General features: G+C 40.7%; 2 protein-coding genes across 2 annotated transcripts; both read left to right on the top strand.

Annotated features, from left to right (window-relative positions):
* The first annotated feature begins 471 nt into the window (after positions 1-471).
* LOC133779364 (uncharacterized) lies at positions 472-3,183 on the top strand. The gene is made up of 7 exons (XM_062219335.1): positions 472-599; positions 861-1,052; positions 1,221-1,571; positions 1,673-1,732; positions 2,387-2,477; positions 2,691-2,930; positions 3,069-3,183. The coding sequence occupies exons 1-6, from the start codon at positions 472-474 to the stop codon at positions 2,757-2,759; spliced, it is 891 nt and encodes a 296-aa protein (XP_062075319.1). The 3' UTR covers positions 2,760-2,930; positions 3,069-3,183.
* Positions 3,184-6,292: 3,109 nt separating this feature from the next.
* On the top strand, positions 6,293-22,609 carry LOC133780541 (uncharacterized). Its single transcript, XM_062220217.1, has 2 exons — positions 6,293-6,554; positions 22,194-22,609. The coding sequence occupies exons 1-2, from the start codon at positions 6,435-6,437 to the stop codon at positions 22,452-22,454; spliced, it is 381 nt and encodes a 126-aa protein (XP_062076201.1). The 5' UTR covers positions 6,293-6,434; the 3' UTR covers positions 22,455-22,609.
* Positions 22,610-23,722: the final 1,113 nt, after the last annotated feature.

Below are 23,722 nucleotides of genomic sequence, written 5' to 3' on the forward strand. Positions count from 1 at the left end.
ACATACCATCTTCTTTCTCCTTCTGCCTTTTAAATCTTTAACTTCTCAAAACCTTAGTCTCTCTCTTGAAACCTCAATTTCCCATGTTTTTATTTCTTCAATTTTTGAGTATAGTAACAGAGGAAGAAAAATATATAGGAAGATTTAGGTTAATGCCTTGTACTGAGTTTAGACTTCTGACTTCTCTATGTTTATAATATTTTAGTGCGCCAGAATTTTATCTTTTTGGTTTGGTTTTATATGAGGTGGTTTTAATCGAGGGTGAATTTTAAGGAGAGTTTTCTGGGATTTGTTATTTTTACTTGGAAAAGTATTTTTCGATCATATAAATGCACTTTTTCCAGGTGGAATTTAGTATAGAAGTGGGTTTTACTTTATGAAGAAGGGTGTGATAGATGGCACGATGATCGGTATGCTAACATATGTAGGATTGTGGAATTTAGTGTTGAAGTGGTTGTGACTTTATAGAGAATGGTGTTTGATTTTAACATGTCCCTCAGTACAACTTGTAGGGACTGTACCTACATGTTGGGCAAGCTGGATTTGATTTATGGCCTGACTAATCTCTCATGTTTTCATGGAATATATGTTTCAAACATGTAGGCCTTAGTGGTATTATATTGTAGGCATTAAATGTAACTTTCATAGCGTTCAAAGTAATGAACTGTTATCTACAAATGGGGCCTTGAAAATTGAACAAATTATTACAACTTTATCTATGTTTTTTGTTTTCAGATTTTTATGGTCATCCACTGATTCCACTCTCATTTCATCCCTATCTTTTTCTTTATAGGATAATTCATTTTCAGTTAATGAAAACTTTACCTTTCTCATGCTGTATTTTTATGCTAAATTTGTAGGGAGTTGAACTTCTCTGACGGTCAGCCCATGGAGCCTAATGGTGATAGGAGATTACGGGCAAACCATCATTGTAGTCGAGAAAATGGTGATGTTAATCATTTTAGTGCTATTGATGACCTTGATCCATGGACAGCATGGGCATACAAGCCTCGGACCATTTTGATGTTACTTATTGGTGCATGCTTTCTAATGTGAGAGTTCTGCCATTTAAGACGTCCCATGTTGACAGTGATTTTTTTTTTAATATACCAATCATGCAATTCTTTGCTAATTAAATAGTGCTACAATACGTTTGTGGAAGATTACACTGATGGTAGATCGTGACTTAAATGTTCTTCACCTTTACTATTATCTTTCAGGTTGATCACTATATTTTTACCTGAACAAAAGGTTGTGTTCCTTTCAGGAGTTTTATGTCTTCTACAATCGCTGCTAGTTGCTTCTATCTTTTTTATTACTGGATTTTACTGGTTTCTCTTAGGATGGGGATTTTACTGGGTGGTGGATAACTTATGGCTATCTAGAAGTTGGAAGATTGAACCTCTGAAGTTGCAAAATAATGATACAGTATTTTTGTCTCTTGATCATTCTCATCAAGTACTAAGAGATGGGTTTTGCTTTTTTTTTCTTAATGCATTTACCAGTTGGGTAAGCGGGGTCTTGGATCTAGAAGGCAGTGCATTTGGAGATGTTGTTACATCAGTTAAAAGGTAGGCTCTTATTTGTTATTTTTGTTTACATATTTATGTAGTTTCTACCTTAATAGTTGGTGTAATTTGTTTTAAAACTCTATGTCTACTCTTTCATATAGGGGCATATGGGCAATGATAGCAGTTTTTCTCGCTTATTGCTTGCTGCAAGCCCCATCATCGTAAGTCCTTTGATATATTTTGTTATGAAAAAACTTGTTGTTTTGTACAATTGCTTAATTGGTTCTGTTATTCTGTTCTTCTAGCATATCATTTTACTCAGCTACCTTGATTTCAAGATAGAATTTTGGTTTTTTGTGAGACTTAAGTTGATATCTTCCTTCAACGTTTATTTTGTCTCCCTTTGATAGTTGCCATTTGCAATCTATTGATAAATGTTTGATTGGCGTGCTTAATTATTTTAATCATGAAGAGAAGAGTGACTGGTAGCCGTAGTTTGAAAAAAAGTCCTTTATTGCAAAGTCTTTAATTTAGTCATCTTTCCTTGTAACTAGTAAGCTGTACAGAATAATGAAAATATTTTATGGATCTTTAATAATGATTGTTATATAAAATATGAGTTTCATAGTTCACTAGGATTTTATTTATTTTCAGGGATGGGCATTGGGATAAAATGGTCTAGATGGAGTTGGATCTCTAGGATGATTATACATGTAATGAGAATGAATAGAAGAGAGCTTGAGTGGTTTTTGCTTGGTTCTTTGCAAAAGAATTAGCATAAAACATGTGAACTATTTTATGTCTGGTTTATGCTAGAGTTTCAAGGGGTATTCAGTTGAATCCTGTATGTTGTTTTCTGACAATATTTCATACAGGATTCTGATTAGACCGCATCCGGCAATTTGGCACTTAGTTAATGGCATGGCTGTTGTTTATCTTGTTGCTCTCACATTTTTTCTTTTTCAGGTCAACTCTTCTCTTTCCTATCTGTATAGTGATCCTTTTTTCCAAAAACTAAAAATTTGTGGAGTTGCCTTCATTTAATTCACTCTAGAGTCATCTACTTCAGATTCTTATCTCGTTTTTTTCAGCCTTTTGAAGTAATTCATTTATCTATGATTTTGTTGTGTTATTTATTTATATCTTATGGTAACAACTTTACATTTTCTCTCTTTCCAGAAGCGAGATGATGCTCGACAGTTTATGAAGTTTCTCCATCCGGATCTTGGTGTTGGTAATGCAGTTTAGCTTGCAAATTCTTTTATTTTTGCATCAGTTGAATGAGAAGCTTATGCTGATTGTTTATACTTTGGAATTATGCCTTTGTAATTACGTGCATAACTTCCTGAAAGATTTTATGGAGCTGACTGCCGCATATATCTTCCTGAAAATCCTACAAGCAGGTTTAAGAATGTTTATGTATGATTTCTTCTTCAATAATCTGTTTACTTATGATATTCTCTGATCATATCCTCTTGGTGTACTGTGTACGTCTTCTATGTTGCAGTTAAGCAGACTTCTAACTTCTCTATGTTTATAATATTTTAATTTCTATAGGAAACACTTTTTGATGAATTCGTTTTAGCTCATATTATTGGATGGTGGGGTAAAGCTATATTGCTTCGTAATCAGCCTCTTCTTTGGGTGTTATCAATTGGATTTGAGATGATGGAGATTAGTTCTTTGACAAATATAATATGTTTTATTGTGTGCCTTTCATAGTTTATTTAAATTGGTTCTGCTTTCTCCTTCTTTGAGCGGAGATCAAATGTCTTTTATGTTTCCGACAAGTGTGTTTTGAGTGCTTTGGTGGTTATGGATGTATATTAAAGCTTATCTTGACATTTTTAGCTTACCTTCCGTCACATGCTACCAAATTTTAATGAATGCTGGTGGGACAGTATTGTTCTTGATATTTTGATCTGTAACTGGTTTGGTGAGAATTCAATTTATTAACAATTTCTGCTTATAAATTGTTGAGCTCTATCTGTAGCCATAGTATTCAATTATTTGTTCTACAATATTAAGCTGATTGTGGCTATAATTTTTCATTGTCTGCTATATGAGCTTTCTGTGCAAATTATGACAAGTTTCTTTTGGTGTGTATGTTGCAGGTATTTGCGCAGGAATGCATACTGTTAGGTACTTTGATGGAAAAACGTACAAGTGGGTTGGGATAAGCCGTCAGCCTAATATTATTGGAAAAGTATGCTCTAAGTTTGGTGTTTTAGTTTTGAATATTTAATGGAGAGTTAATATTATTGGAAAAGTATGCTCTGATTTTGGTGTTTTAGTTTTGATTATTTAATGGAGAGTTACTAAGTTGTAGCAAGAAGTTGAAAATTGGATCATATTGTTTGGAGTAGAAATACACGTGTTTTAGTGTTTTTTTTTTTTTTCATGTAAACATAAAATCATGGATTCCCTGTACTTTTTAGCTTCAGAAATTTAATTGTCATGCCTCATTTTCTGTTTCTTGTGAACCTTTGTTATTGACACCGAGTTAGATGCATTTTTTACTGACTCAGGTCAAAAGAACACTAGAATTAAGGCACAATATTTAAGTTTAGACAATGTTACAAAGAACTTGAGAAAGTTCTATGCACAAGCTTACTTGGGACAATCACCAAAACAAGCTCCAAAGTATTGGCTTCATTTTCAAGATTCTGTACTATCGCTTGGTTGGAATACTTACTTTATCTCAAAGGCATCTAGTACAGGTAATTGAGTTCAAACTTGCTAGTCAAATTATATTGAACATATAGTTGATTCTTATGAAGCTCACCATTAAGATACAATATCATACAGTATGCATAAAGAGGCATTAATTGTTTAATTGCTCTGGTTTCTTTTCCAAACTATTGCAGTAAACAGGAATTTACTCTCCAAGATAAAGAATCCACAAAATGATACCATTGAAGTTGGGCCTAGAGATTTAAAGCTGATCTTTTCGTCTACCTCAGGACAACTAAAACAGATGCACAATTCTAAAACTGAGGTAAGTTGTTAATTTCAAAAGTAACAATGAAAATATTTCTTAACCCAGTAGTTACATATTATAAAATCAGGCAAGCCAACCACAAATGGGCACTAAAAATGGAATGCTAACTTAAGTTTATATGTCAATTTTACATCTGTAAGGAACTTTTTTATGTCTTTTCTCTGACTTGACAAAAAAATTTGCATGCTAAAATAATGCTCATTTGATTGTCATATATGACAAGGTTGATGTACTAATACAACAGAGCTATCTCTGGTATGGTTCAAGCACTGGTGATTCTGATTCTCAGGTAAGCACTTCATGTGCTATGGTTGTCGAGTTATTCAAGTCCCAAATTTGTCCAAGCGATGCCTTCAGGACTTAAAATGATTTAATTTTTTGATTTCTATTCTGTCCTGTCCATATCCACATTGTTATTGTAATACCACTATTTATTTGGAGCTTTAGCTTGGAGTTCTTGGCCTTTTTACCCCTTATCCTGCCAGTCTTGGAAATTAGACCTGGATAACCTTGAGTTTTCTTTAGTGTCATCATTATCTATACATATGCATACACACTTTCAAAACTTGCAAGCCTACTGGTACACATTATGCATTTTGGCCATCATCTCAGATATCTATTTGATTGAACTAAAACTTGGTTGTGCATTTTGTTTTTATTGTTGGGTTAGCTGACCTATGTTTAAAGCTTTGGCCATCAACATAACATGGTGGTTTTTTGGTTTTACAAAATTGACCCTATGACAGTTACTGTCTTAGGACTGTAATTTACTGCATTACTTAAAGCACAACCCAGTTAATAATATGACGCAAGATAGTCCTTGCAGTGTTCATCACTGTTTTTGCTCATGGAATAATTGAAATATGTGGAAACAATGAAATATGTTTTTGTTCATCAGTGTCCTACTTGCTGGTAAAATATAATGTTTGTCTTTGTTTTGTTTTGGTAAAAGTTAAATCCAGAACATTGACATATATAACTCAGCATTGTTGAGATATGCATTGAAAAAATTATAGAGCAGTTACTGAGTTGTGTATTTTCTTCTCTACAGGTTTCTATTCTGTCAGGAAGTGCATGCATTACATGCTCCTACCTTCAATAAGGATGAATTCATACCAAAATCTCTGCCTACGCTTCCCTACGTGAGACCAGCTAGCTCCATCCAGCCTTCTTCTTCCCTGCGTGAAGGTGAAGAAAGATTCAACCTTTTTCATTTTTTTTTGTTTAATAATAATACTGTGACAACTTTGGTTTGACCCACTTCCTCTATTTTTTTTATTATTATGGTTTATTATTTTCTCTTTCTATACATATACAAACAATACAAAACAGAATTTGTTCGCAATATTTAAATATAATTATGTAGAGGAAGAAAGTCTTTTGTTTTCAGTTTTAGTGGGGAAGTGGCATGTAGCTAGTTCTATCAAGACTCGTTCATGTCTTTTCCCTGAATTAAAGCCTCATTTTAATCTTTGTTTTTACTGGCATGAATTATTTTTCAATTTTTTCCACGTTACTTATGTCGTGTATATACAATATCTATATATATACGCTTGGCTGTCCAGAATACGGTGGAAGAAAGTCTTTTTTTGGAATTTATGAGTTTTTCTTATCTGGGTATTAAGCCATTGCTTTGAATGAAAAAAAAATGCCCAAATTTAATTTTAGTTTTCTTGTTATCTGGGTTTTAAGCACATAATAGAGGAAAATCACATATATATATACATATATATTCATTATACGTTGATATGTCCTTGTCGTTTTAACTCAAAAGTCATGAATTTTGAAATTTTTTTTTCTTTCTTTCTTATTAATTCTTGCGTTGTAATTTCTATCACATAAAAATGGAGTTTTGATTAGTTTTCATTTCCTTCTGACAATTCCAGCCTTGTAAGTGCAAGTAAAGTTGAGAAAAAGGGAAAATGACAGTGACAGGTTTGAATTCTGAGCAGCCACAGTTCATTGCCAGCGCTGGAAATCGAAGCTTTTCATCTAATGCCCCACTGATTGAGAACTCTGATGCTCAGATTGTTGTTCCAGATGTGAGTCTTTTTCCTTTTTCTTTTTGCTTTGTATAAATGTAGTTTATTTATTAATTGGGTGCTTATCATGAATGGATACAAAATATTAGTGTTATCCCAAAAAATCAGAAGTGAATGACATGGCAGGAATTAATTGCACGTGGCTGATACCTGACAAAACTTGTGTTCGACTATCGACCAGGAAGATATTCGGCATTATGCGATCGGTCTCTTCATACGATCAGTCTGGTCGTACGCACGTAACACGCGGAAGCTATCTTAGGCAGTTATGATGGAATCCGAAATTCTCTCCCATGATTTCCTGAGTATCCGATTATTTAGGAAATAATATCTGTAACAAATCAATGTAAATCTTCCCTGAGCTTATAAATAGAAGAAGATGGCTCAGGGAAGAGGATCCGATCCCTTTTTTCTTTTCTGATTTCTAAATTGCTTGAGATTAGAGTTATCATATCAATCATATTGCATTGTTCTTCAGAGGTTGGTGAAACTCATTGAACCTTAGTTCTTTGATCACACCTTTGGATCTCACATCAATAACAATCTAAGTGGACGTAGGTTATTACCAGATCTTGGGGCCGAACCACTATAAAATATCGTGTTCTTATTATTTTCGTCATCACGTTCTTTTCAACGCATTCATCTACGTCAAGCGTATTTTGGCTCCGTGTCAGTTGCCCAAAATCAGGGTCAACATTCTGGTGTTTTCATTGAGAGCTTGATATATCACCGTTGAGAAAACCAATGGCGAAAACTGCAAGGAAAACTGGACAGGCGGCTGCCGCTGCACCGTCAAACCCGCCTCCTCCTCCTCCTCCTCCTACAAGTGTGGCTGAGGATGAGCCGCATTTGGACTTTGAGGAGGAAGAAATGGATGACGCAACACTGAAGACTACTTTGGGGGCGTTGCATGAAGAGTTGGCCAATCTGAGGGCCGGCCAAGAAAGTGCTGCCGAAATCATGGCGCGGCAGCAGCAAGAAATCGAATGGCAGCGCGTGGAGTTAAGCGAGAGGCAGGCGGAGATGGAACACCGCCAGAGCGAAGCCATGGCAGCCTTGCAATTGGCTAGGAATCAAGCTGCACCTGCCTCACAGCCTGATCAGCCTACGAATGGACCAATGCAAAGGGGTCCTAATCCTAGCCCACCTATCCAACCCTCGAGTCCGCAAAGGCCCGAATAGCCTCAGGTGCCCCATGCCGATGTCCCTCTGGACCCTAAGGCACAGCCTCCATCCCAAGCTGGTCGCGACAATCCCCCGCAGCAGAGGCAGAATAGGACTGAGCATCAGCCTCGCAGTCCTAGACGCCAAAGGGGCGATGAGCCGAACCTTCCGAACAGAGGTCATTATCCTCCTGGTAACAGGAGGAACTCGGAGTTAGGCTCTGTGGTCCGAGGTCCCCCACGGCATGATAATGCACAGGGACATAACGACCAACGCAGGCCACCCTCTAATGCTCGGGATGCTTCAGCCCGTGAAGGAAATCGAGGGAATAGTCGATCCCACCATAGCCAATCAAGATTCAGAGATGGCCATGGGTATAATGAGGCCGACTCAGGCAAAGGAAATGCCGGTCGGAGGAATGAAGAAAGAGGTGGAGGCAGGAGCCAGATACCTCAAGATGACCAACCCAATAGACGGGACGCTGGGGGGCAACCCAGGCAAAATAACGTCTTCAACTGGCTCGGAGCTAGCGAGCATCGGAGAAGAGATGAGGACTTGAGAGATGTACTCAACGATCGCCGCGAGCGGCATGGCGAGAACGTCCCCCCAGCAACAGAGGCCACAACGATTCCTGTCGCTGTGCAGGCCCAGATAGATGCCCTCAACTAGGCGGTGCAACAGCTGGTCGGGGGAAGAACATCTTACATCGACCACGACAGGAGGAAAGGCACTCCTTTCGTCCAAAGGATAGCTATGGCAGAGACTCCTAGCAAGTTTAAAATGCCTACGCTTTCGAACTTTGATGGGTACGGTGACCCGGTATCTCACGTCAATAAGTTTGAGATATAGATGGACATTCAGAAAGTGACCGAAGATGTTCGGTGCATGATCTTCCCTGCAACACTTTTTGATGCTGCGCAGGAGTGGTTTTTCAAGTTCCCTCCAGCGAGCATAGTTTCCTGGGAGATGTTCGTAAAGGAGTTTTACGGACAGTTCTACGCAGGTCGTGTGCATCCGACCGAGGCAAACCAGCTGGTTGAAATTCGCCAGCAGGATGGAGAATCGCTGAAGGACTACATCCATCGCTTTATGCGAGCAGCAGCTGGAGCAAAAACAGTGGGGGACGAAGGAAAAATGATGGCCATAACCGCAGGGGTTAGGCGTCACACCCCTCTCTGGAAAATCCTCCGAAAGGATGGAGTCAGAACTACCCAGAAATTCTTGGACCGAGCTGATCGTTACGTCAAGCTCGAAGATGCCATTGCCGACGATGGAAAGCCTTCGGGCAAGGATAAGAAGACAGCCAAGCCCGCTAAAGCCGCCAATGGGTCTAAACCTAACGGCAACGGCAAAGGCAACGGGAACGGTAACGGTAATGGCAAGAATGGTGGAAAGTGGCCACACAATGAGCCTTCCACCTCCGACAATAAACGAGCCAAGGGTAACCGTTATGAACCTCGGTTCACTAACTACACTGCCCTCGTAGTGTCTCGGGGAGAGGTTTATCAGGCCACGAATTCCAGTGTGCCTTATAAGAAGCCTGCCCCCATTCGAAAGGATATTTCGAAAATAGACACCACCAAGTTCTGTCGTTATCATAACGACTACGGACATGATACCAACGAATGCAACCAACTGAAGGATGAAATCGAGTTCCTTATTAGACAAGGACACTTGAGAAGATACGTACGGGCCTCGGGAAATTCCCAACGAGAAGCTCCAGGTGGCAACGAGCAAGCGCCCACACGCCAACGCTCGCCACCTTTGCAGCCTGCCCCCGTGACTGGCACATTGTTAACCATCTGTGGAGGCCCGCACCTCGCGGGGAACAGCGGGAAGGCCAGGGAGCGATACGCTCGGACTCTGCGCCACGACCAGGACATCAAGATGATGACTGTGGAGGACCGCGCGCCAAAAAAGGCTCGATCAGAAGAGGGCGAGATAACCTTTTCTGAGAGGGATGCCCAACATGTCCGGTTCCCACATTCCGATCCGCTGGTCGTGGATATCCAAATGGCCAACATGATGGTGAAGAGAGTAGTGGTCAATACAGGAAGTTTGGTGAATATCCTGTATAAGTCTTCACTGGAACGCATGAAATTGTCCGTCAAGGACCTGGAGCCCTGCAACCAAACAATATACGGCTTCTCTGGAGAGGGACTCGCCCCCGCCGGATCAATCAGACTACCAGTGACGACAGGTACAGCACCCGCTACCAGGACATTACTCGCTACTTTTATAGTAGTTGATTGTCCTTCGGCGTACAATGCCATCATTGGGAGACCTATACTGGTTGATCTACGGGCCATCACCTCCATGTGGCACTTAGCCATGAAATTCCCGACAGATGCAGGGGTAGGACGCGTGTTGGGAAACCAGAGGGAAGCCAGAGAGTGCTACAACGCCTCAATCATGAAGGCAAAAAAAGGAACATCAAAGAGCACTACCTCAGATAGGTTGCAGATGGCAAGTGATACACCAACCCAATCCGGTGATGAAGTCACCAAATAGTGTGTTGCCCAAAGTGAGGATAGGGATCTAGATCCTCACTTTGGGGATTTTGAAGAAAACATTGGACCCGTCGAGGACCTGGAAGAGGTCCAACTCGACGAAAAAGACCCGACCAGAGTGGTAAAGGTCGGGAAAAATCTGGAACCAACCACGAAGCATGCACTAGTGGAATTTTTACGAAAAAACTAGGAAGTCTTTGCCTGGTCGCATAAAGACATGGCTGGGATAGACCCTGCAGTTATCAGCCATGTCCTGAACATAGATAAGACTTTTCCACCCATGCAACAAAAAAGAAGGCTGCTCGATAAGGATAGATCGAGAGCCTTAAAAGAAGAAGTTGAAAGGTTAAAGGAGAATGGGATCATCAGGGTGGCGTTTTATCCATCGTGGGTCTCCAATCCAGTACTGGTTCCCAAGCCTAACGGAAAATGGCGAACCTGTGTGGATTTTACAGACCTCAATAAAGCCTGCCCAAAGGATTGCTTCCCACTCCCAAGAATCGACCAGTTGGTCGATGCCACTGCAGGACACGAGATCCTCTCCTTGATGGATGCATATTCGGGCTACAATCAGATTAGCATGCATCCCCCTGACGAGGATCACACCAGCTTTCGGATCGATACAGGCTTATACTGTTATAAAGTAATGCCCTTCGGACTGAAAAACGCAGGTGCGACTTACCAGCGGTTAGTCAACCACATGTTTAAAGAGTTGATCGGGGTAAACATGGAAGTATACGTGGACGACATGCTGGTAAAGTCTAAGAAGGCAGAAGGACATGTGAAGGATTTACAAGAATGTTTTGATGTATTGAACGAATACCAGATGAAGTTAAATCCCCTCAAATGTTCCTTCGGAGTTGGATAAGGGAAGTTTTTGGGGTTCATTGTAAACTCAAGAGGAATCGAGGCCAACCCTGACAAGATAAAAGCCCTGATCGAAATGAAATCGCCAGAAAGGATCAAAGATGTACAAAGTTTAATTGGGAGAATCGCGGCCCTAAGTAGATTTATTTCGAAATCGACAGACAAATGCGTCCCATTTTTCAATATACTCAGAGGCAATAAGAAATTTGAATGGACAGGAGACTGCGAGTGAGCTTTCCAGGCCTTGAAAGCCCATATGGCACAACCTCCCATTTTATCAAAGCCTATCGAAGGAGAAACTTTGTTCATTTACCTGGCGATCACTGAAGTTGCTGCTAGTGCGGTACTAGTGCGAGAGGAAGAAGGCGTACAAAAAGCGGTTTACTATGTAAGCAAGATGCTGATCGGGGCAGAACTAAGATATCCACCCATCGAAAGGCTAGCATATTGCTTGATCCTGGCCTCAAGGAAGCTGCGCCCTTACATCCAAGCCCATCCTATCACAGTTTTAACCGACCAGCCCCTTCGGCAAGTCCTCCAAATACCAGAAGCGGCTGGGCGCTTATTAAAGTGGGTAGTCGAACTAGGGCAGTTCGATATCACATATTCACCGCGAGCAGCAGTAAAAGGACAAGTCTTGGCTGATCTTATTGTAGAGTTCACCGAACTCCCAGACAACGAGCAGTGCGAACAGCCTAGTGTGCCTGAGCCTCAAGATGAAGTTCCTTTGTGGAAGCTATTCATGGACGGGTCGTCCAACGAATCCCACGCAGGAGCGGGAGTGATATTGATAACGCCAGAAGGGCATCGATTTCATTGCGCCATTAGGTTCGAATTCACCGCGTCAAATAATGAAGCTGAATATGAAGCACTCCTCGTTGGATTGAGAATGGCCAAGGACATGAGCATAAAGGCACTTGATATTTACAGTGATTCATAGCTGGTAGTGAATCAAGTTCTAGGGGAATATCAAGCGCGAGGCCTAAAAATGGTGGCCTACTTGAATAAAACAAAAGACCTGCTAGCCCAGTTCACGAAGTATACCCTCCAGCAAATACCGCGGGATCAGAATTCGAATGCAGATGCCTTAGCCAAACTCGCGAGCGCGAAAGATGCTGACACTTTGAACATTGTGACAGTAGAAAGATTAAGCGAGCCAAGCATACGAGCAATAGAAGCCAGTATGGAAATCCGAATGGAAAATACATGGATGGCGCCTTACTTAGAGTATCTGACAAAAGGTGTACTACCAACAGATAGAAACAAGGCCAGAACTCTGCAAAGGTAGGCCGCTAGGTACATACTGGTCGATGGTGTTATGTACCGAAGAGGATATTCCATGCCACTACTCAGGTGCATTACACCAGAAAAAGCTAAGGAGCTGATGAAAGAGGTACATGAAGGCTTCTGCGGGGATCACCCTGGGGGGCAAAGTTTGGCGAAAAAGATTCTAAGGCAAGGTTAATTTTGGCCAACTATGAACGAGGATTCGATGGAGTTTGTGCAAAAATGCGATAAATGTCAAAGATTTTCCAAAATCCCACGAGCAGCTCCAAACGAATTGAAACAGAAGCAGAGGCCGTGGCCTTTTGCAGTATGGGGTATAGATTTGATTGGATCCCTGCCCACAGGAAAAGGCGGAGTAAAGTACGTAGTTGTGGCGGTAGACTACTTCACCAAATGGGTCGAAGCTGAACCACTCGCTACCATAACGACCAAGAAAGTTCTTGACTTCGTCATCATGAACATTGTTTGCCGATATGGTTTGCCTCGAAAGATTGTTTCAGACAACGGAACCCAATTTGACAACGATTTATTCACCGACTTCTGCGAAAGGCACGAGATTGTCAAAAGTTTTTCTTCAGTTGCGCATCCACAAGCAAACGGGCATGTCGAGGCCGTGAATAAAACTCTTAAGGACACTCTGAAGAAGAGACTTGAAGAAGCTAAAGGAGCATGGCCAGAGCAGCTGCCTGAGGTCCTCTGGTCGTATAGAACGTCTCAACAAACAACGACTGGTCATACCCCATTTTCCTTAGCCTACGGATATGAGGCTATGTTACCTGTCGAATTAGATCCCCCCCCACATCGACGCATAACATACGACCAGGACCAAAACAACCAACTGATGATGGAGTCCCTAGACTCAATTGACGAAATTCGGGAAAAAGCCCAACTCCGAGTGGCTGCTTACCAGCAAAAGGTCGCCCGGTACTTTAACTCGAAAGTAAAAGAAAGGAAATTCAACGTTGGTGACTTAGTGCTACGACGAGTTTTCTTGAATACCCGCGACCCCACTGCTGGAGTACTCGGACCTAATTGGGAAGGACCGTACCAGATTGAAGAAGTCCTTCACCCGGGCACCTACAAACTTGCACGCCTAAACGGAGATCTCGTTCCACGCTATTGGAATGGAGAACACCTGCGCAAGTATTATCAGTAAACAATCCTTTTTAAAGGACTGGCTTGTATTAAATTTTACTTTTTACAAGTTTTGCAAAAAGGGTTAGCCACGTTGTATGGCTAATCGCTTATAAATGTAAGATCTTTTTCAAGATCACTCGTAAAGACATGTTTAGTCCATTTTTAATACGAGATTATAAGGGACTGTGCACAGCCAGTCATTCTTGCCAACTTTTGTAAATTCATTTTTACAAGTATTTGTTCATTACGTGTGTTGTTTTGCTGTATTACAAGTGTTAAAATTTTGCAACGAGCAGTAATGTTCGCACAGGTCATGGTCAAGGCAAGTGACCAAGGACCTAAAGCTCCTCGATCACTTGGGGGGCATATAAGGTACATCGATAGCAAAGCGTACCATGAGGTACGTAAACACATGAAAAAAATAAGTGAAAGCATGCTTCGGTACTTAAAGCATTTTTCAAAAATATTTTGAAAAAAGCAAACCAAAGTTCTATGCTAAGTTCGGTCATGCGAACAGGTATTATAATAAAAGACATTGTAATATAAAAAAGGAAGACGTTTACACCGCGAGCATTAGTGCTCGGATGTAAATATGAAATTAAAAAGAACAAAACCTTTACACCGCGAGCAGTACTGCTTGGATGTAATTGTTCAAGCATAAGCAAAAGAGCTGCCCTCGCAGCAATAAAATAAAAAAGATTGTCTTTACAAAAAGACCCGTGGGCCTTAAAAACTGGAGAAAATAATAAAAAAAATATATTAATTTTGCTGGGGGGCAGGAGGGTCTTCTGCGTTAGGAGCATTTTGATCAGCCGGAGGTCCAGTCGCAGCATCAGCAGCAGGAGTTTGGGCCTTGGCTTTCTCTTCCGCCTCCAGCCGAGCAACACACTGTGCCATCAGCGTCCTTTGCAACCGCTCGGAGAGATAGTTAATGTTGGCCTCCCGATTGTGCTTCCAGAAGTCGTAGAAGCAGAGGAAGGTGGCTTCCTTGTACTTCTTTAGAGTTTTAACTCTGTCCTCCTCAAGCTCGCGCACCCGTTCCTCAAGCTTCTTTACCTCATCCCTGCTGGCGGTCAGATTGAGTGTGAGCTGTTTACACTCTTGGGTGTTGAGTACGCAGTTCTCCTTCCATTTGTGCCGCTCGTCGATAGCTTTCTTCATGGCCGCTTGACTTTCCTGAAGCTCTTGGGTGAGGTTGGCTTGGTCCTTGCATAGCTACTCGTTTAGCTTACACAGCTCCTTGTTCTCTTCAAGCAGCTTTTTCTTCTAATCCTCAAGTGCTTGCTTGGACTGAGCAAGCCTGGAGTCAAAGTTCTGCTCGCGAGAAACCAACGCCCCAGTGCAGCGCCAGCCAGCAGTTAGAGACAACAGCCCCTGAAAACAAAAAACGAAAAAGTAAGGAATAGAAGTCAGAATAAATGATGAAACAACAGAAATTGACTTACGCTGACTATTTCGTTCAACCTTCGGTTGATGATTTGGTCGGCCGTCATTGAGGTGGTTTCATTGATGGCGGCCTGGCTGCGTCGGTGCTTGGAGAGCTTGTAGATTCTTTCCCTGGTTGACCCAACCACGAGGTTGGACAGGGAGCCTTCAAACAAGTTGTCCAGAGTCTCTCTACCAGCGGCCCTAGAAGAGGGCTGTGGATTCGCAGGTGCAGGCGTCGACTATTCGGTGGCAGGCGGAGGTGTCGTGTTCTCCTCGGAAGGGCCGGCGCCGGGAGTGTCCTCTGTTCGAGCCTTCTTTAAGGGAGTCTTACTGCTTTCCCCTTGAGCCCTTTTGCTGTCCTTCGGGACAGAGGCAGCAGCAGCAGTTTGGTAGTGCTTGAAGAAGTCATCAGAGTCCATACCTACACAAAGAAAAACAATTCAAATAGTTAGATTAAAGGATCACGAGGAGTAGAAATCAAAGTGAAAGGATTACAAGTAAAATACCTGAGCTACACCTACTGGTCGTAACATTATCTACTAAACTACCTATTCCCTGGAAGAAATATGAGTTTAAAGAAGGGGCGTTCCTAAAGTTTCCGTCCCCATCAAATAGATGGGAAAGAATTGGCAGATTATTCAAAAACGAGAATGATATACCGTTTACTTCTGACAAATCGTCAGACTGTTCGGTAGGCTTAACAGCCTTTTGTTTCCCCTAGCCCTTGGGGACCGAAGGTTCTGCTGCTCGATGGGGAACAGCAGGCTCCCTAATTGTAACCCCAGTTGGCCTCCTTCTAGGAGGAGGCGCCTGAGGTTGCTGCTCGGGTCCCTGCTCAGCTCCCACATCAGCATGAGCACCACCCGCCGCGGGTTCGCTGGTCGCAGGTTGGGAGCCCTTAAGGCCAGCCAACCTAAGGTTAGCCTCATTGATCAAGTTTTTTACACTCTTAGCAGCATTTGGTGTCCTGGCTAAGAGTGCTGCCCTCGACTCCATTCCTGGAGTGGGGGTCGGGTGTAACCATGGACCTGGAACACAATGGAACAATGGAGTATTACGACAAGAAAAATTTGAAGCGCAGGAACTACTGTTTTAAGGATCGTTATTTTCCTTACCTCCTCGGGTGAAGGCCAGATTGTCTGCGGCAATGTTAGGCGTAAGGAAGTACTCCAGATGATACTTCCTCACGTTGGAAATGTGAGTGGTCTCAGTCAGAAAGGTGCGACTGGTCTCCTGGTGACAAAGGTGGAAAAACCCCGTACCATCTTGGTTGGGGTTAGACTTGAGATCAAACAGATAATTGACCTCGTGAGGAGAGGGGGCTGGCCATTTCTTGAGTTTATAGAGGATATAGAGCGCGGCCAGCATCCTATACTCGTTCGGGGTAATCTGAAAAGGGGCTACCCCGAAGTAGTTTACCACCCCTTGGAAAAATATATGAAGAGGCAGGGTAACACCCGCCTCGATGTGGTATCTCGACCAGGCGCTATAAGCCCCCCTGGCAGGTTGTCTCGCTGGTCTATGGAAGGTCTGACTAGTGTTATCCCCGTCAGATTGTACTTATTTAAATAGTTTCTGATCATGCGGATTGTCACCGTACTTGGGGGTACCACATGCCACTCGACAGCTGGCTGGTCGGCATGGCGAGGACGGGCACGCCTCTGAACCTCAGTTTCAGGAGGGAATTCACCTAGACCACTGGTCGAGGGAGCATCAGCAAGAGGCTGACTTGGAGAGTGAGGGTTGCATCTTTTTCTAGCCTTGGTTTTTGTTCTGGCCATTTTCCGAGTGGGAATTGGTGGGGGATTTGGGCTAGGATGTGAAAATGGGATTTCTGGGATCAACGAAGAAGGATTCTCTACGCCTTCGAGCAGTTGGGCCAAGAGTTCGTCTTCGATAGGTCTTTCTCCTCCCCAAGGGTCTTGCATATGAACTGCAAATAGACAATGGAGGAGATGAGACACAGTCCGTAAAGTAATGCAGGAGATTGGGATAACGTTGCTTGTGCCTAAATAACAAGCAGCATCCTAGTCCTACACTAACTTCAACGTGGATATAGAAACAAAAAGGAGAGAGATGTTTTCTGAAAAGAACTTTTTCGACTCCTGAAGGGCGGGAATTTTTTTTGGTTATTTCACCTAGCTTAAAGGTTAAATCTTTCGTCAACCTAACGTCCCAAACCAGAGATCCTCACTATCAAACTATAGTCCTAACCTATACAAGGCATAAAAACGCACTTTTCCCTAGAAATAGATGACTTATACCAAGAAACCCTTAAAACCCTATTCAAGAATGCAGAGGTCACAGTACAGAAATAGCATGCATGGCGTAGTAAAAAATTTAAAGAACGAAGTTCTTACCTGGGCGAAAATGGAGATTCTGAGGAAGATGGAAACTTGAATCAGAAGACCTGCGGCAAGGCGTCGGACTGGTTTTTGAAGCTCTGAACACTGGTGCAAGTTCTTGAAAATATTGGCAAAAGTGACGGGTAAAAATTTCTTGAAAAAGAAGAAAGGCTACTTATAGAGATCGAAGGGACATCCAAAAGGCGGTAATCATCACTTCCCACTTTCGAAACGTGGGGAAGTGGACAAGCCGTCAGATTGCCTTTTTGGAAACCGAAAAGGCTTGATTAGACATAATTATGTCACGGTTGTCGAAAATGCATGGGGACTTTGACAGACGTGGGAAGATGAACGGTTGTTCCCTTAAGTTTCATTATTACTGGTCACACTAAACAAACTTGGGGGGAAAATGTTATCCCAAAAAATCAGAAGTGAATGACATGGCAGGAATTAATTTCACTTGGCTGACACCTGGCAAAACTTGTGTTCGACTATCGACCAGGAAGATATTCAGCATTATGCGATCGGTCTCTTCATACGACCAGTCTGGTCGTACGCACGTAACACGCGGAAGCAATCTTAGGCAGTTATGATGGAATCCGAAATTCTCTCCCATAATTTCCTGAGTATCCGATTATTTAGGAAATAATATCTGTAACAAATCAATGTAAATCTTTCCTGAGCGTTTAAATAGAAGAAGATGGCTTAAGGAAGAGGATCTGCTCACTTTTTTCTTTTCTGACTTCTAAATTGCTTGAGATTAGAGTTATCATATCAATCATATTGTATTGTTCTTCAGAGGTTTGTGAAACTCATTGAACCCTAGTTCTTTGATCAAACCTTTGGATCTCACATCAATAACAATCTAAGTGGACGTAGGTTATTACCAGATCTTGGGGCCGAGCCACTATAAAATATCGTGTTCTTATTATTTTCGTCATCACGTTCTTTTCAACGCATTCATCTACGTTAAGCGTATTTTGACTCCGTGTCAGTTGCTCTTCTATTTTGACAAAAGCTTGAGATTGGTTAAGAAAACGTAGAACTCTTGATGTTAATGCCTCTAAAAAAAAAGCTAGGAATGTCCTGAGATCATGAAACTTAAAATTTTGTTGGCTCTTATCTGGGTCCTAGATTTCTTGTCTCTATTGCATATAGTCTAGTAAAGCATGCCACCCTGTATGCACCAGTTTTTTCTGGCTGCATACTTGATATTTCTTTCTATATGTAATGAATTAGATGCTAATTTTTTAGCAACAATTATCTGGTTGGTTATAGTAGCAATATCAATTTTTAACTTCAGAATGTTTGATTAAAAAAGTTATTTTAAACACTGTTGGAACTGCAAAAAGAAATTATGAAATTGATCCGGAATAATTCATTAAGATATTTCTGTTGGCAGCCTACACAATCCTGGTTGTAACGCCCCAAACTCCAGGGACCGTTACAGTGTGCCTTGTAAACAGTGCTAAACTCGCTAACTGAGTCATTTGGCCAAAATCGTGAACTAAGTATGATTAGCGGTTTAGGGATTAAACATTTTGGTTAAGATGTAACGTTTCACTAGAACGTTTAATATATACATTGGGATCCCGAAAATATAATTTCAGAGTTTATTACAGAAAATATTTACAACAGGCCGTTCTAAGCGGCAAAACAGGGTTCAACCCTAGTTCCACTTTAAACCTCGGCCGTGACAGACGAGCAGCTGCATATGTACACGTCATCACCTAAGCTCTCCAACTCAAGGATGGTCTAGCTTCCTCTTGCCTTTACCTGCACCACATAGCACCCGTGAGCCGAAGCCCAGCAAGAAAACGTAACACTATACATAAGCATTATCAAATGATTATCATTATAATCACACTGAGCGTAAAACTTTACAACCAATGAGTGAACATCACATGATTCAAGAGGGAGAGTGGCTGCTAGGTAAGCCACTAGCCTACAAGTGCTTATTTCATTCATCGACCCTCGAGGACGGTCTAGCATTAATGCTCTTTGAGTCATTCAATGCTGAGGGTCGATTAGATCTAATCTCCGTTGGCTTGCGTGAACCATGCTAAGACCGTTCTGACTAATGAGTCAGCGCTATGTGACCACTGTCTAGTATCACTGCCGAACCTGACTAATAAGTCATAGCTTCACAGCTGATACTAACACCTTTGCCAATTCTGACTGACGAGTCAGTGCAACGTGACCAGTGCCCAGTACCACTGCCGAACCTGACTAATGAGTCACAGCTTCACAGTTGATACTAGCACCTTTGCCAAATCTGACTAATTAGTCAGTACCATGCATAAGTAAGCAATGCTATCAATATGTATCATATGCCAGTTATCCAAGAGTAGGGCATTCAGCATGCTTACTACACAGTTGCTAGCATAATCATGATCATGCACAAACTCAGAGACTCAAGCTCTGGCTAATCTCATATTCATCATTCATGGCATGCCCTAATCATATGTTTCTCGTGCATCACATGCATCATACTTAATCGTCCAGCATGCCTCAATAATAATCATATGCAAAATATCCAGCAATCCAACATGCACCAACAACAGCCATGCATGTCACGTTTAATAGTCAACCAACATGCATCAAGAATAGCCATGCATTTCATACATAATAATCAATCGACATACATCGATAATAACCACGCATGTCATACTCAATAATCAACCAGCATGCATCACAACAGCCATGCATGTCACATATACACAGGGTGCAGTTTTCTTACCTTGGGTTCGAGCGAGAATTAATAAAAGAAACGACCTTTGAGAACGATCAGTCCTTTGGTCCTTTAACGGTCACCTAGTCATAACCAAATATAAGGTACCATTAATAAAAATGATCAACATAAGTTCCCAAATCAATATCTAGCCTCCGGGACATCAATCCCCACTTAACCGGGTACTAGGTACAACCCCGAGGCTTAAGGCTTGAATTCCCAAGCTAAAAACCCCTTCCTTGGCAAAAATGAACTTAAGGGCCGCGGCCCTCCTTGGACATGCCGCGGCTCGCCCCTCAAACAGAGGCGCCCAAACCCAGCTTACTCCAAGGGCCGCGGCTCTCCCTGACCATGCCGCGGCGCAACCTCCAGTTCAGCCAAAATGACAACTCGCACACCAGATTTCTCCCCTGCGTTTTCCCTTAGAACCAGCCCCTCAAACCTGTCTCAAATCACAACCCAACACCCAATTCAACCACCAAACATCCTGTACAACTTACCCTCATCAAAACCCAAAGTAAACATCACCCAAACCTCCATTAATTCAAACTTTCTACAAGTGATTCATAAATCAAAAGCTAAAACTCAAAACAGAGTATGAACCGGAAATTAATGGTAGAAACTTACCCCAAACACGATTTGAATCCTTCCCAAAGGCTGAACTCAAGCTAAACCTCCCCAAGCTTGACTCCCTAGCTTTCTTCCTCAAGATAGGCTCTCAAAACTTAAAGAAGAGGGTGAAGGAGGACTTGTACGGGAAGGAAGGGAGAAAGAGAGGATAGGCTCTATTTTAATATCAATCCACAGCCTTCCAAAATTCCTAAGGCTGATATAAATCTTTAAGGTCAAAAGACCATATTGCCCTTAAGCCAAATAAATCCCTCTAAAAGCTTCTGAGGGTAAAACCGTCCTTTCCCGCCTATCTCGTTAATTATAATTAACGCTCTCCAATTCCTGCTATTCTCAATATTCCCGAATACCAATAAATCATATCCCATTACCCTTTAATTCCTGGTAATGCTCTAATCATTAAATTCACCCCGAGACTCACCCCGAGCCCCGAACTTAAACCCGTTATGACTAGACCAGACACTTACATCTCACGATCGTCTCATGTCGAAAAGCTCGAACCAATCCACCTTATAATGTGGCTATAATTATAATTCACCCATATGCATAAAATTACACAATCACGCCCCCAACGACCAAATTACCAAAATGCCCTTACATTTAAAATATAAGCCCATATGCATGCATTCACCATCATATAACAATATAATTCACATAAACATGCATATACTCATTAAATATCATAATAAATCAATTATGGCCCTCCCGGCCTCCTAATCAAGGTCCTAAACCTTATTAGGAAATTTGGGGCATTACACTGGTAATGTCCTCATAACTCATGGGAGAGCTTACATTAGTATATTTTCTAGATATGGTACCTGTCATGTAGATATAGAAAGTGAATGCACTTTATAAGATCCCTGGTCAGTAACTCAAATTCCTTTTTCTGAAAGCTTTCTAACTTTACTCCTTTTGCCTATTGTAGTCTCAGGTTATACAGATTTACAGACTTTGTGTTGTAAATTTTCTATTGTATAATTTATAATTCTACTCTTAATCTGGGTCCTGGATTTTTCAATGATACTTCTTTTAGCCTTTATTTTTAATCTTAATACTTTTCTATAACAATGATGTTAACTGAACCATTGATGTTGTCCCCTGTTATACATTCTTCTGCTCTTTTCTTTTGGCTATAGAGAAATTGTTCTGTTAAAAACACACGTGGAACATGTTTTAACGGCATTATGCTCTCCTCCAGCAGACTGACAAAATAAAATTTGGAACTTCTAGTGCATTGAAAAATGATTTTTCCATTAGAAAAACTTATTCTTCTCTTTGTCACACTGCATTCTATGTTATTTTATTTATTTATTTATTTTATGGAATTTTCTAGGGACACATGTTTCATACCAAAATCTTGCACCACATAATGTTGCATATATATATATATTCCTTTTCGAAATAGAACCTGTCATTTGAAGTCATATGGCTAGCTGTGCAATTTTATTATTATTATGAAAAATGTCACCTGAATTACTCTTATTTTACACCCTTACCATTGTTATCTTCAATTGATTGAATTATTTTCAACTTCTGGCAGAACAAGTTTTTTGGTGATCAACCTGCCATTGATGTACTGACGAAGAAGCAAAATGCATTGCTTGGAGTGGCTACAAATGATGATGGAAATCAAGTGGAGGAAGATGCTAGATATCCACCATGGGTGCAATGTTGCCTGAAATCTCATTATCTGGATAAATATGATATTTGGGGAAGTCGACAGTATCGAATATTTGGCACTAGATTGGTGGTTATTAGGATAGATACTCATTGTCTTGTATGTTGGCTGGAAATTGTATAGCATGTTAGTTTTACCATGTGATTTAAGATTTATTGGTTTAAGTTTTCGGGTCTTTGTCTCCTGAGAGCTATAATATAATTTGATGACAATGTTGAATGTTTTAAACTAATTTGTGGATTGTTAATACAATGTTGAATGCTTTTTACTTTTTGTTATTTGAAAACCAAGTTCATTTGATGATGCTAGTATATATTAGAAAACTAATTTTAATTATATAAATAAAAAATAAAAATATAATAGAATAAATTAGTGTTATATAAATAAATATATAATGAGAATTTAAACTTATCTAAATATTAACATAATACGAAAAATGTGTTATAATATCTATTACAATAACACTTTTTATAAGTAAAGAATTTGGTTATGCAAACTTCATTATATAACACAAAAACTGTGTTATACTAAAGTGTAGTATAACACAAAAAATGTGTTATGCTAAAGTGTAGTATAACACAAATTTATAAGTATTGAAATGTGTTATATAATCGACTATAAATAATATAATTAAACACTTATCTATTTATTAAAATAACACAGAAAGTGTGTTATCGTTGACAGTATAATAACACATTTGTATAACAAAGATAAAGTGTTATGTAAATTACCCTGACCTACGATAACATAGTCGGTCTTAACACATAAAAAAGTGTTATGGTATGTTTTGATAACACAACAGCATCACACCCCATAGGCCAAAACCTTCATAGCCCAAATCAACAAATCCAAAACTCATACCCTAGCATGTATCCATTACCATCCTTGCAATCTTATTACATAAACCATATGATTCAAAACAACTATGAAAACATAACCATAAGATTTTTTTATTTCATGTATAATCAAAATCTCTATTCATGCTTGCCTATATACACCACATGCCCAAGGTCAAACCCTTCATGCATCAATCAAAACAACCGTTCAACCCAAAATCCATAATATCAATCAACCAACAAATCAAAAGAGAACAAAACAATATACCATTATTCATAAACAATATTCTCAAAACAACGAGAACCAAAAGATAAGAACAACAACCATTAGACAAAAAGGTTCCCATTACCTCTCTTGCTAGAACTCAAGGACACAATGACAAGAACCCAAACTATGGCCACCACTTGTTGAAGCCTAGGGTTTCGAAACCCACATAAAGAAAAGAAAAAAAATGATCTTAGATTCAAGAAGAGGTAGAAATTAACATCACTATGAACCCAAATACTTACCCTAGGGATTTCGAACCCTAGCCTCCAATCCTCTTGCAATAAAAT

Source organism: Humulus lupulus, chromosome 5 (genome assembly GCF_963169125.1).
Source record: "Humulus lupulus chromosome 5, drHumLupu1.1, whole genome shotgun sequence".
Lineage (NCBI taxonomy): Eukaryota > Viridiplantae > Streptophyta > Magnoliopsida > Rosales > Cannabaceae > Humulus > Humulus lupulus.